The sequence below is a fragment of the Aedes albopictus genome, chromosome 3, assembly GCF_035046485.1.
Source record: "Aedes albopictus strain Foshan chromosome 3, AalbF5, whole genome shotgun sequence".
Taxonomy (NCBI): Eukaryota; Metazoa; Arthropoda; class Insecta; order Diptera; family Culicidae; genus Aedes; species Aedes albopictus.
In genome coordinates, this window is record NC_085138.1 from 156,690,301 (window position 1) to 156,705,186 (window position 14,886).

Genomic DNA, 14,886 nt, shown 5'->3' on the forward strand with positions numbered 1-14,886 from the left:
GAAACCGTTTTTTCTTCGATCGCAGAACGTAGTTGCGAAGAAATGACAGTTTAAATGACAGTCTCCGTAGAAAGTTTCTGCCAGGAATCGGTCAAGAAGTTTCTTGAGCGATTCCTGTTGATCTCGAAACTGGGTTTTTTTTCCGGAGAACTACTGGAATTTCCGAGGAGCTCCTGACGAAATTACTGAGAAACTGCTGGAAAGTATCCGATGAACTTCTGGAGGAATTTCCGACAAATTTCTGGAGATATTCCCGAGCAACACATGAAGAACTCCCGAGAAACTTCCCGGGGAAATGGCTGGAGGGATTCTCGAGGAACTCTTGATAAAAAAATCTCGAAGAATTCCAGGAGGAATTTCCGAGGAATTCGTGGACCAATTATCGAGAAACTTCTGAAAGAATTCCCGAGGAACTCCTGAAGAAATTCTTGAGGAACTCCTGGAAAAAATCTTGAAGTACTCTTGGATGAGTTCCCGAGGAATCCCTGGATGAATTCCCGAGGAAACTCTGGAGGAATTCCCGAGGAAGTTCTGGTCAAATTCCCGAAGATCTCTTGGAGAAATTCCTAAAGAACTTCTGTGAAGAAATTTCCGAGAAACGCTTGCAGCAGTACCCGGAGAACTCCTTGAGGAATTTCCAGAGAACTCTTGGAGAAACACCCGTGCAACTCTTAGAGGTATTCACGGGGAGCTCCTGGAGGAATTCTCGGGGAACTCCTGGTGGAATTTTCGGGTTACCCCTGGAGGAATTCCCGAGGAGCTCCTGAAGTAATTTCCGAGAAACTCCTGGAGGATTTTTTGGGGAACTGCTAGGGGAATCGCTGAGGAGCTCCTGGTGGAATTCGCGCTCAACTTATGAAGAAACATCTCGAGGAAATCCTGAAGGAACTTCCGAATAACTCTTGAAGGGATTCCCAAGGAACTTCTGGACGAGTTCCCGAGAAACTCCTGGAGAAATTCCCGAGGAACTCCTGGAGAAATTCTGGAGGATCTCTTTGAGAAATTCCAGAGGAACTCCTGAAGAAATTTCCGAGAAACTCCTACAACATTTCTCTGGGAACACCTGGATGAATTTCCGGGGTACTCCTGCATTAATTCCCGGGAAACTCCTGGTAGAATTTTCGAAGAACTTCTGGAGGAATTCCCGAGGAACACCTGGAAAAATCTCGAAAAACTCCTGAAGGAATTCCCGAAGAATTCCTGCACGAGTTTCGAAAGAACTTCTGGAAGAATTTTCGAGGAACCTCTTGAGAAATTTCCGAGGAAGTCTTGGAGAAATTTCCAATGATCTCTTGCAGAAATTCCTGAGGAACTCTTGAAGAAATATACGATAAACTCCTAGTTGAATTCTCGGGCAGCTACTGGAAGATTTCAAGAGGAGAAACGTTCTTGTACACATATACAATACATATGATAGATTGTGACTGTACATTTTCTTCAAAAAAATAAACACAACGAAGGTTTCAGAGTTTTGTGCTTAAGCTGTGCTTTTATTTGCTTTCGTTTATTGGTGAAACTGGAACATACACTGGCAAACTGGCATACCTACAAAAACTGAAGTTAATGGCATCAAAACGTAACCCAGAACTTCTCGGCCATATCCCTTTCAAATGTGTGGCTGATGTTGCTTTGCAACATGCCAGAATCAGCATGATCCTCAAAATACATTTTCGTCTCGTAGATTGCGTTTTCCACCCCACGCATGGAATGGGTTCCTTATGACGACCTTCGGCTGCCGGTGCACCCGGCCCGTGTTCCGTTTGCCTCCCCAGGGGTAGAACACGTTCGGATTGTTCCGTTTGCCACCCCAGGAGTAGAACTTCTGCTTGGAGACGTACTTGGAGTTGCGCTTCTGGGTCGTCGAAGCCGGCGAGTACCTCGGGTCACAGGCCAGCTCCAGATTGTCCAGCAGCATTGCGTTCAAGGTGGGATCGCCCAGCTGGTTCGAGAGACAGATGAAGAAATCCTTGGCACTTTTCGTGCAGGACGAATTGACGGGACGGTTGAACGCCGCTGGCGGTGGGTGATTGTCGCCTGGGACGTGCTCCTGGGTGTTCTGAGCATTCGGAGGATCTGGAAATAGACAGAAATTGTATGATAGCATTAGGCTAAATCTAACTTCATTTGTGTTCACCTTGTTCAAAAAATTTAGTTAGGTTGCTGTCCATTACACCTCGAAATGGTACGAGCAACTCCATATTGTTTGACATTCCGTGAAATACAAATGGCCTTCAACCTCAGTGCACAACTATAATGCTTTTGGGTTTTCATGGATTATTCCAGTCTTTCCAAACTACTCTGGAATCAGGACCTTCAAGGTCTACAGACTCTACGTTAGTTTCTCTTCACTCTATCGGCATAATTCTTTCATGATTGTGTATGTTTCACCTTATAATATTTTTTACAGCTTTATATAGATCCATTGATCATTTTTTTTAAATCTTGCCGGGGCGACCTCTAAACGTCATTTCTGAAAGTTTCCGTCATACAAAAGTTTGTTTCTAACATCCTTAGCTATCATTTTCAGGGTGAGCCCCCAAGCTTTTTTACCATGTGCAATTTTGGGACACCCTAGCGTCCACTAGCATATAAATGAATCCCAATGTCTTCAAAATACGCAATACAGTAGACGTTCCCTAACTGCAACATGTTTACGTTTCACTTAGCGAATGAAATTCGATAACTGAACAACTGACAGATGGCAAAGAACTGGCAGTTGCTGCAGAATGCAGCCAATGTGCATTCGGAAAACATCGCACTGCATCAAATGTGCATGTGAAAAACATCGCATCGCTGTTGACATTTCGTTTTGAAGGATAGCGACGCGATAACTGCAAAATGGTTGCACTTAGCGGACTCGTAGTTAAAAAGCATTGCAGTTAAAGCGTTTGCACCGAGCGAACGTCTACTGTATCTGTAGATCTTTGGAAATTTTTATTGTAGCGAATGCTCGCTGGATATAATCTACGCTACTCTTAGAGCCTCAGAGCGAAATTCTGATAACTTAGAAACGTTCACTTGGTGATCTAGGTCATCCAAACTATTCTGGAATTTAGACTCCAAGCTCTACAAGCTCTACTCTTGTATTTCTTTACTATATCGTTGTTGTTGTTCCAAAAAAAATGCGTCAGAAATTCCTCCCAGACTTTCGCCAAGATTTCCTTAAACATTCCTTTCAGGTATTTTTCCAAGAATTTTACCAGAAATTTCTACAAGAATCCTTCAGATTTTTTTCCAACAATTATTTCAAAAATTCCACCAGGAATTTATCCAAGAATTTTCCAGATATTCCTCTGAAAACTCTGCCAAGAATCCGTCTAGGTAGTCCTCCTAGAATTTCTCCAGGAATCCCTCCAAGACTTCTGCCAAGAAATTCTCCAAGCATTCCTTCATGAATTCCTCCAAAATATCCTCCAAGAATTTCTCCTAGAATTCGTCCAAGAATTCGTCTAAAAATTTCTCCAAGAATCTCTCTAGGAATTTCTCCAAGAATCCCCGAGCAGAAGAAAATATCATAAGCATAATAAAATATATTGTTTTGACCTAATAACTGTATAATAGAACCAGTAATTTTTATGTTATTAGCATAACATACTATGTTATAAACTTGTCTGTCATAAGCGGCAAAATAACAAATATCATAACAAAAAAATGTTCCTTGAAGACTAACTCAATAGCATGTTTTGTTAGACCAATCACAACTTAATAACAGGTAATTTGTGAATTTGTTACTGTTGTGTTATTGTTCATCACATATTTGTACATTCTCTATAGTAGAATAATAACTAAACTTGTTCTACAACAAAATATATTATTTAAATGTTATCTTGTGGATATATCCCAATAACTTGAACATAACTGAATAAGATTGCCCAATAAAACATGTTGTTAAAAAGATATATTTTGATAAGTTAACAATAACAAATTATGATATAAAAACAGGTTATGTGATTCTTTTGTTATCAATTTGCTATTCTCCTCTGCTCGGGTCGCTCTAGGTTTTTTTTCCAGAAATTCCTCTAAGAATTTCAACAGGAAATTGCAGGAAATGCTCCAGAAATTCTTCCAAAACTTACTCAAGGGATTCATCTTAGATTCATAAAGAAATTGTTCAAGAAATTTCTACAGAAATTATTTCAGAAAATCCTCCAGGAACTTCTTAAATCCCCCAGGGGTTTTTAAAGATTTTTCTCAAAAATTCCTCCAGAAATTCCTCCATGAACACATCAAAGATCCTTCAGGAAACCTTCAGAAATTCCTCAAGAAAATACTCCTGGGAGTACTCTAAGAATTCGTTCCAGAATTCTTTCAGGGATTTTCTCAGGAATTTCTCCAAATAGGACAGATCGGAGAAGTACTAGATTTGTAGTAATGAGCTGAATTTTAGTATGGTGAGAAGGTCAATTCTCCGTTTCTGCAGTGAAATGGTGCAAAAAGCGTGGGTATTATGATTCCTTGAATAATTTGATGCTGTTTGAGCAAAACTTTGGGCAACAGTGTTGTTGTTTTCTCCATTTCTTGCAACATAAACAACATAGTTATCATAGTTATCTAGTACTACATCGAACGTGCCCCATTCACAAGGAATTACGCCGAAAAGTCTTCCCGAATTTACTTTAGGAACTCCTTTAGGAATTTCTCAACAAATTCTTCTTGGAATTCCTCCAAAAATTACTCTGAAAATTCTTTCAGAAAGTCATCCAGGAATTCATTCAGGTATTCCTCTTATAATATCTTCAGGGATTCCACCAACAATTTTTCAAGGAATTTCTCCAAGAATTCATCTAGGGATTTCTCCTACAAAGACATCTGCCTAGAATTCTTCCAAGAATCCCTCCTGGGATTTCTCCAAAAAGGACCATCCCCAAAAATTTCACCCTCTAAGACTTTTGCCAAGAATCCGTTCAGGAATTTCACCAGGAATAGCCTCCATGGATTTTATTCAAGAAATTTCTTCAAGAATTCATCCAAAAAATCCTCCAGAATTTCTTTCATGAAAACCCCCAAGATTCTTCAGGAAATCTCCAGAAATTCCTCAAGAAAATACTCCTGGTACATGTCCAGGGAATCTTCCGAGACTTCCTTCAGGGAAATCTCCAGGAACTGCTTCAAGACTTTTTCCAAGAATTCCTCCTTCAAGAAAAAAAACTCTTAAAAATTCCTAAAGGAATATTTCCAATAATTTTTACAGACATTCCTCTGCTTCTGCTAAGAATTCCTCCAACAATCCGTTCTTTTCCAACAATTCTGTCAAGAATTCCGACAGGAACTCTATTATCATTTTCTCCAAGACCTGTTCCAATACTTCTGTAAAAAATTCTTCAAGAATCCCTCCAGAAAATTGGTCAGGGATTTATTAATTCCTCTAGGAATACCTTCAAGTATTTGAAAAAAAAAATACCTCTCAAATTTTTTTTCAGAAATTTATCCTAAAATTCCTACAGGAATCCCCATAGGAATTCCTCCAAAAATTCCTCCAGAAACTCCGCCAAGACATCTGCCAGGAATTCCTCCAACAATCGCTTCCAGAATTCCCTTCCATGAAGTTATTTAATTTATGTTTTTTTTTTATTTTCTGGAGGAATTCCTGGAAGATTTCCTGGATAAATTCACGCGAGGAATTCCTAAAGTATTAATGCTATGATGAATCACTGGAGGCACGATTGGAGGAGTTCCTGAAAGAATTCATGGAGGAATTAGTAGAGTAATTTCTGTAGAAATTTCTGGAGGAACTCCTGGAGTCTGCTGGAGGAATTTCTGGAATATATCCTGGAGGAATTCCTTGAGGAATGGCTGAAGGAATCCCTAGAAGAATTCCAGGAGGAATCCCTGTGAGGAATTCCAGGAGGAATCCTTGTGAGGAATTCCTGGAAGAACCCCTGTTAGGCCGTTCGCAATGCAACAGCATTGCGAACGGTCTTAGAATTGCTGGAGGAATTTCGGAATGAATTTGTGGAGGAATTCCTGGAGGAACCCCTGGAAGAACTTCTGGAGGACATCGTGTAGGAATTTCTGAAATAATGGAAGAATAGCTGAATGATTTCCTAGCTGAGTCCATGGGAGAATTCCTGAAGGTATCCCTGGACGAATTTCTAGAGGAATCGCTGGAAGAATTCCTGGAAAAAATCCTGGAGGAATCCCAGGAGAAATTTCGGAAGGAACTCTAGGGAAAATTACCTGAAGGTATGTTCAAGGAACTCCTTGGGAGATTCTCGAGGATTCCTCGGGGAACTCCCGTGGAATCATCGGGAAACTTCCGGAGAAATTCCCGATGAACTCCCAGAAGAATTCCCGAGGAACTCCTGCAGGATTTTTCGAAAGGTTCTTGAAGTAATTCCTGAAATTTCTGAGAAACTACTGGGAAACTCGTGAAGGATTTCACGGGAAGTCCTGGAAGCATTTCCTAGAAACTCGTAGACGTATTCTCGAAGAACATAACGATGAATTTCATGACTTCATTTATTTTTCTTCGCTGGAATGACACACATTTTCGGATAAGAAATTTTACGAAAATTTCTATCGAAACTTTTCTTTTGGATCCATTCTTATACAGGTAAGCATTTATAATTCTTGTTTCTGTGGAGGGGATTTTTTTTGTTACCGTACGGGTTTGGGCTGAAGGGTCTCAGATTTTCATGAAACTTTTTCCACAGGCAGGGCTCATAGATATATGAACAAAAAAAAAATTGAGAGAAATTCAGGGTCGCCTATTTTTCCGGAAAACTCAGGTGGAAATTTTTTGTTTTCTCTTGACACTACTTACTTTGAAAAATCATAACTCAAAAACGAAGCATCGTAGAAACAAAGCTTCTATCGCTGAAATTTTTGGAATGCACTTAATTTTCGTTCCTCAGTTATGGGAAATTTAGTGAAAAATGAACATATAATATCCCGGGTAGAGCAAAATGACAAATGAAGGGCAAATTTTACCATTAAAATAGAATGTTTGAATGGCTAAATGTGCTATTAGTTTGTTTGAAATAAGAGTTAAAATAACTAAAATAATAACTAAATTTCTATGGCATAACAACTAAACAATAACAGATTTTGCCATTGTAATAACAAAATAATAACAAAAAGAATGTCAAAATAATAACATATTTTATTATGATGGTAAATTATGTTATTGTTTTGATATTATGGCTGATAGTATGATAGCAATATTTGTTATTATTATGTTATTATACTATTAAATAATAACTCGCCAATTTCAAGTTTTACAATGATAGCATGTTTTGTTGTTTATGTGCCATCCTGAGATGTTCATAAAAAACTAAAGAATTGCACATTTAGATATGATGACAAAATATGTTATTCCTTAGTTATTGGTTTGTTATTCACCTCTACCCGGGATAGGCTTACATGGTCATTTCCCGGGCAGAAAAGAATTACAAAACAATTGCAAGTTTTACCATTCAAAAAGAATTACTGAATGGTAAAATTTGCCATTGGTTTGTTTGAAATAAGTGACAAAAGGGCAAAAATAATAACTGACATTGTTCTATGAAATAACTGAAGAATGTCAAATTTTAACATTACAATGGCAAACCAAGAACAAAAAAATTTTAAGGTCGAGAATTGCAAAATATACCATTATTGAGTTATTGAAAACAGAACAATATCAAAATTAGTTATTCGCCTGTCAACTAAAAAAACTATTAAAAGTTACCATTACAATAACTAAAATTCGAATTTTGTCATTATGTTGTTCTTGATAAGTGCCAAACTGCGATGGTTCATCAAACTCGTAAGAGGTCACCAATATCTCACCAATTGCAAAATTTGTTATGATAGCAAAATAAGACATTCAGTAGTTATTCTTCCAAATTTGATAAATGACAAGCGAATGGCATATTTTGATATGATATCATATTATGCTATTCACATGTTGTTTTAAGCTCTTCATGAAGAACTCATGAATGACAAAATAAGTTATGACAATAAAATTTGTTATTCTTTTGTTTTTGGTTTGCCATTCACCTCTACCCGGGTTTCACAAAATTGGCCATCACTCAGTATAACGCCACACTCAGTCCATCCTAAAAATCCTAAAGAATCCCTGAAAGAATTCCTCAAAAGGAATCCAAGAAGAAATCCAAGCAGAAAAATCTGAAGAAACACCTAACCTAAACATGAAAAATCGCTGAAATAGTTCCGAAAAGAATCTCGGGAGAAATCAATGAAGGAATACCAGGTGGATCCTCAGAAAGAACCCTAGAAAAAAAAAAATCTCCAATTAAACCCGGAAAGAATCATTGAACGAACCCCTCAAGAAATCTCAAAAAAAACCATTCACGAATACTTGCAGCAGTCTCACGAAGAATAATGATTGGAATACCGGGAGTGAATGAAGGAGAAATCCTGAGGCGAAACTCTGAGAAATTACTAGATAAATTTTATTATGAATCCTAATAGAAACCCATGTAGACATATTGGGAGGAATCGCTAAATATTTTCATATATAAATACCTATAAGAGAACTTGCGTATACAGTGATAGACATTCGTTTAGCCGAGACCCACAAATTTTCAAAAAAGTGACAGGATACTCATACAAACGATTCTATGATAAAACTTTTTTATGGCAGTGATAGTATACACCTAAACCTTATTTTACGTCCACTATTGGTTTAGCGAAATAAAATTCTACTGCCAAAATATTTATCAACATGGACATTTTTATATTTTTGTACAATTGCCCTAATCACAGAGATATTTAAAAAAATATGAAAATGTTGAGTTTGTTCATTGTCTTCACGGTAGAATTTTTTGTCGCTTAGCCAAGTTTGGACGTAAAAAAAGGACGAGGTGTATCTAGTACTGTTTTATGAAAAGGTAATACATCACACTTACATATACACTGAAACAAAAACGTTGGTAAAAACCCTTCAAATGTCATTTTTTGCCTAGACATTCGTTTTGCCGAGGTGAATGAAAAATTGGGTTTCAATAGATTTTTTTGTAATTTCGTGAGTGTATTCTGAAGATATATCCCAAGGTATTTAGTTTATGACGTGTTAGCAAGATAATTGACCTTAAAAGTTTTTTTTATTTGTGAATTTAAAATATAGCACAGAATTATTGTTGGAAATGTTGAAATTATTGCATAAAATGTCGTGAGAAAATGAAGTAAATAGGTTTTCGGCTGGTTAAACATCAAAATAGGATTGATAATAGCAATAAAGACGTATCCTAATGCCTCTGAGGTATAACTGTTTAATACTAACATTACTAAATAAATTAGAAGACTGCCAAGCAAAAGAACTGCAAGAAGAGTTGGAATTTTTGAATCCTGTTCATTTTAAGCAGAAGCTCACTCAAAAATGCATGACATGGCCAAAACATTGGCTTATTTCATTCAATCTGAAGAAATATATTACAAATGAGTCTAAGATTTGAACCACAATCATTTTTAACATGATTTATTTTAAAAAGAACGTCTAAATTATGAAACAAGTAGTTCATGCTAGAAATTTTAATACTTTGGGTGCTATTTCTCAAAATGTGAGGCGTCCAATTTCAGCCAGAATACAGTCTAGCAGATATTGGGAGCTATAAGAAGACGTAATAGTAGTAAACACTGTGATTTATGCAAGTTAAACTATCATATTTCATCAAAACAATATTTAAATACGTGATTTTTTTATGCTTTGCGGCATTTTTTTCTGTTAAAAACTTTGTTTTTCGTAGATTTTTAACCTGCACTCGTCATTATATTTTTATTGAAATGTTTTAAAACACTTCCAATGAAAATAACTACAACGAATCTCAATTTGGAAACATTTTCAATATTATAACTTACGCATGTAAAATTAACCCATATCCGCCCAGCGTCCTATTTATAGGACAGATGCCCCGAACGCCCAGCGTCCTATAAATAGGACAGTCCTTTTGATGTAAATATCTCCAGAATTATGCAAAATTTGGTTGGAATAGAGGGCAAAGAAGACAGTATGGTAGAGGCTAGAGAATAGGGTGAAGAATTGAGATGAGATTAGATGAGCTGAGGTTCTTTTTTGAGATTCCTTCAGGAATTCTTCCCAGGATTTCTTCAGGCATTCCTTTCGAGAATCTTCTCAGGTTTATTCCCGAGATTCCTTCAGATATTGCTTCCGAGATTGCTGCATGGATTGCTCCGGAGTTCTCTTCAGGGATTTTTGCAGGCGTTGTTTTGGAAAATCATGAAAGGATTCTGTTAGTTATTCTTTTCTGCATTCTTTCAGGGATTTGTGCTGGAATTCCTTCAAAGATTCCTTCCATGATTCCTGCTGTTATTCCTTAAGGGATCCCTCCCGAAAAAAAAGGAAAACATATATGTTTCTTCCGAGATTGTTTTCAGGCAACCCTAGATCATAGAGACATCTTCTATGGTTCTTGCAGGAATGTCTGCTCAGCTTCTGACCGGCATTCCTGTCATGATCTCAAGAGGGAATACATCAGGTATTCTATACGGGATTCCTTCAGGAATAACTTCAGGGATTTCTGCCAGAATTGCTTTAGAAAATCCTGAAAGGATTCTTACAGAAATTTTACCCAGCATTCATTCACGGATTCCTTCTGGAATTACTTCACAGATTCATTTTAGTATACTTTCAAAGTGTTCTGTCGAAACATATTCAGAGAATCCTAATGGAATTCTTTCTATGAGCCGGGATCTTCGCTCGGGATTTATACAGCAATCCCTCCCGCGATTTCTTCTGTGATTATTTCAGGGATTCCTACCAAGCTTTCAGTTGAGTACTGGATTTCACATTATCTTTTCGATGTAACTTTGATAGTGCCCAGAATTAAAGAAGTTGAAGAAACATTTTCAAAACATTCGAAATCATAGAAGCTAAATAAAATAGCAGAAAGATGTGGCCTTTAATGATGAAAAACTGAGCCAATAAAAATTATAAATATAAAATAAGTATAAATAGATATTAAGCATGTAATGTATTGAAATTGGTCTACGTTTTATTGACGACAATAAATAAATAAATAACACCATAAAATTCACATATTGTTCACGAATGAACAATCATGCAGTAGTACAAACATAAGTGGAGAAGCCGTGTAGAGTATATCTGGTTGAAATTTTATATCAAAACATGGAATGATGATGAACCTGGGCGTATTGGTAGAATACCTGTAAATACGAGACACCGAAGACGACCATATAGTTGAGGTCGAAATACGTATCTGTCAAAGGAGACAAATTAAATGGAACATTACATAACACGATTTCCTTTTTTAAATATAAAAAACTTCTGAAAAGTTTACGTATGGTGAGTACGTAAAAAGAGTTTGTGGGGTGCTGAAGGAAAAACTCAATTACTTTATTAGAAATAAGTTTCTGTGTAAAATCTAATTTCTAAAGTATTGTAACGTTTGCTTACACCACACATAGTGAGCTCTTTTTATTTGATTTGTTAAAAAAAATGAGAAATGATGAAGACTGCAATCGAAACTACATGATATTACAAGAACCATGAATTGCATACTTTTAGGAGTTTATCGGATTATATTTCTGCCCCAATTTAAAAGTCCTTTTTCTATTCTTTTTGAGTGGTTATCATCTCCCTCGCTTGTTTAGAGCTGCATTTTATCTATACGGATCAGAATATAACGATAGCGTGGAAGTTGTGCTGAAGTAGAACTCAAGTGAATTATCAGATATTGAGGATCTACAATGAAGAATTTTTTTGGAACTACACCATAGACTTCCATTTTTTTCATCAAATCATGCTTATTTTATTGGAACTTGACCTTTGATAACAAATTTATTTGAAGATTTAAATTGTGAGACACCTTGGGCGTTAACGGGTTAATATGGCAACACTTCTGAAAACGTTTCAAATTCATGATTTACAAGTCGATCTATAATGCAGGTCACCATACAAAATGATTGTGTTGGATATTGTTTGAAATTTTATAGTTTTTATTATGGAATTCTAAAAAATGTACAATTTGGCTAAACGAATGTCTAGGCAAATTTTCTATTTTTCTTGTATTTTACGGCCATAAAATAAACAATATATTGTTTCATCCCATTGACTAATGCAAATAACCTAGAAGAGCCTCCAAAAATTAAAAGAGGAACATAAAATTATTACAGTTGTGAAAAAATTGAAAAAATATGCCTCGGCTAAACGAATGTCTACCACTGTAGACCAAGATATCTGTGATACACGGTTCTTATACATTTGAACGGTTTTGTTGAAGACGCCATATCTTCACTTAGCCGAGACATTAGGAACAGTTTTTTTTACTAATAAGTCCTGTTTTGTCACTACCTTTGGTTGGATAAATCTGTTTGGCAGGAATATGTATCTTTGAGTTTTGCAGAGATGTTGTCCAAATAAATCTATTGTATTACAGCATCATCTAGCGAGAAAAAAAATATGTAAAGGTAATCTTATAAACAACTCCGAAAACAGTGTGCTGAAATATTGTGTAATTCTCAAGAAGTTCCGTCCTATAAATAGAACTTTAGGCGGATATAGGTTATGTTTCATAGAGGTTCCACCAGTTGATTCACACCTGAACTTTTTCTAAAGATTCTTCAAAAATTCTGTTAGAATTTCTTCAAGTAGAATTTCCAGCTCTTGCCTATGGTCTGCCGAAGAAATTATCTTGACATACAGTGACCCCACAATTTATGAATCGGCAAAAATGACCACAGTTTATGGATCACTCCATTTGATCAACATGGTGATTCATAAATAGTGTACAAAAATTAAAGTGATTCATCGGTGTGGGGTCACTGTATCTTCATATGCTTCACAATGAATAGTTCCACAAGATTGGCTAGAAACACGTTTACGATTTTTCATCAACTCTGTCACAAATATCAAAATAAATTCCAATAAAAGTTTATCTAAGATTTTTATCAGAAATGTTTCTGCAATGTTTTAGAATCGATAAATCCTCAATTGTCTTAACACATCCCTTCAAAATAAAGGCTTGTCTCATCTAGAATCCATATAGCCTTGACGCATATTTTCAATTTATATCACAGAGAAACAGACGTCACACGCTACTTACTATTCGCCGATTATCTTTTGAACGGTTGATTCAAATTTTCAATATTTGGTCGATTGACCATTGGCAGCGCTCGCATCTTTTCTCCTCCTTTTTGACGTTTACTCACTGCCGCCATCTAGTGATTGCCCGGTCAAACACAACATGTTTAGTATTGGTTGTTTGTGTTTTTGTGACGATATTTAACTAATCGTGCCTACATATGTACCAAATTTCATGAGAATCGGTTGAAAAATGACTGAGTTATGGCAAAAACCAGACCCGTGCAAAAAAGAATCGGGTGTAATGTGTTCCAAGTGTTACGTCTGTTTCTCTGTGTTGACATATTATTTGAAAAACAATGTATATTCCGATAAGTTCCTCGACCTCATTAGGATTAAAACCCAATCACCTGCAGCATAGCTTTGGATAGGTGTCGAGAACGATACCATGAAGCTAAGAAAATTGAACACCTGTGGAGATAGATTCTTTATGCTTTATCTCCCTTTACTTATGTTCACTTACTTGTATCTTCGACTTCACTACTTTCACTGAATTCCGGATCCTTTAGGTTTTTATTCCACTCGTGCACGGCGCACACATCGTCCAGTAGGAAAAAGTTGTACATCGCATACTTCCGGTACCGATCCAGCAGGATCTCCGAAATCACATTCTGCCGGCTAGTCCACTCGCAGCCCTCGATGATTTTAACCAAACTATCGTCACTATCATCGGTGGTCAGTTCCATACACCAGTATCCGCTCAGTGCTGCCAGCAAATACAGTGTCACTTGCGGCAGCATTGCTATACTTTCGCTCTAAACTCACTACCGTATAATCCTGTTGGCACGTTGTTCTTCTGGTCACAGGTCAACAATCACATGTTTCACCACTCACCGCCGGAAATCCTCTGACTCACCTGTTGACCATTTCGTGCTCTTTTATAAGCAAATCTCAGCGACAGAAGGATCCCATTTGAAATGGGATCTCCATGGAAAAGGCATGCCGACGTGCCGCCCCTAATCGCCTACGGCAGTATAGGTGTTAAGGATAAGACAATAATTATTGTCCGCTTCTTAACAGCTCATTTCCCTTGGCACCTTTCTTTGACCATTCATGCTCACGCCCATCCCACCTTCAATCCCCGGCGAAACGGTGAATTTTCTCTCAAGCATGAAGCTCATTCATTTTAGCGAAATCTTGAACTGCCGCCACCATTGGGACACTTTTCAGAGGACATGCCTCATTTAAATGTAACCCTCAGACCAGGGCTGGTAGCGAATCAATGTTTCGATTCAGAATACTATGTTCTGAGCCAACGTACGCGATTTACTACATATCGAAGTTTTATAGCGCATTTAGTTCACCACTGGACTGCACTCTTAGTTTCCATAAGTGTGAAAACCAGAATAAAAGTTCACCAAGTGCACGATCGCGACAAATCATGTTGGTGTCTTCAGCGTATTATTTTTTTCAAACTACGCTGACTAAGTGCTCTGAAGACATCGGGTTGATATATACTCGTGAAAACTTCTCTGTTGATAGTTCCAAATCAACACGTTTTTTTTTTAAATAAGCATCTTTTTTTAACAAAAAAAAAATAGGTCTAAATATGGTAAAGTTAAGAGAATATTCTTAAAAGAGTTCTTGTTTTTAATACCTAAATTTTTATTTTATCACGAACTGTTGTTGTTTTACTAATCACTGCTAACGAACTGTCAGATAATATTACGGGTTATTACAAAAATGTCTATCTCTAAAATTTTTCTTATTCTTCTCTTACGTTTCGCCTTTACTCTTTTTTTATCTGGATTAACGAGATTTTTAGCCATAGGCCGTTAAGAATCATTCGCAATGGTCCGAATCCATGTTTTAGCAGGAAAAAA

The 14,886-nt window shown here is 36.8% G+C and overlaps 2 protein-coding genes across 2 annotated transcripts in view; one reads left to right on the forward strand and one right to left on the reverse strand.

Annotated features, from left to right (window-relative positions):
* LOC109422720 (COMM domain-containing protein 4) overlaps positions 1 to 14,886 on the forward strand; it is a 47,576-nt gene that overhangs the window by 1,995 nt on the left and 30,695 nt on the right. The gene's annotated exons all lie outside the window — the stretch shown is intronic.
* On the reverse strand, positions 1,444 to 14,032 carry LOC109412306 (leucokinins). The gene is made up of 2 exons (XM_019685954.3): positions 13,527 to 14,032; positions 1,444 to 2,073 (listed from the first exon to the last, which is right to left on the reverse strand). Exons 1-2 carry the CDS (start codon positions 13,801 to 13,803, stop codon positions 1,658 to 1,660), a joined length of 693 nt encoding a protein of 230 aa, XP_019541499.2. The 5' UTR covers positions 13,804 to 14,032; the 3' UTR covers positions 1,444 to 1,657.

Coding starts and splice junctions, on each gene's coding strand:
- LOC109412306 (XM_019685954.3), bottom strand. CDS start 13,803: ATGCTGCCGCAAGTGACACTGTATTTGCTGGCAGCACTGAGCGGATAC. Junction 2,074..13,526: donor TAGTGAAGTCGAAGATACAA/GTAAGTGAACAT, acceptor GTCTATTTCCAG/ATCCTCCGAATGCTCAGAAC.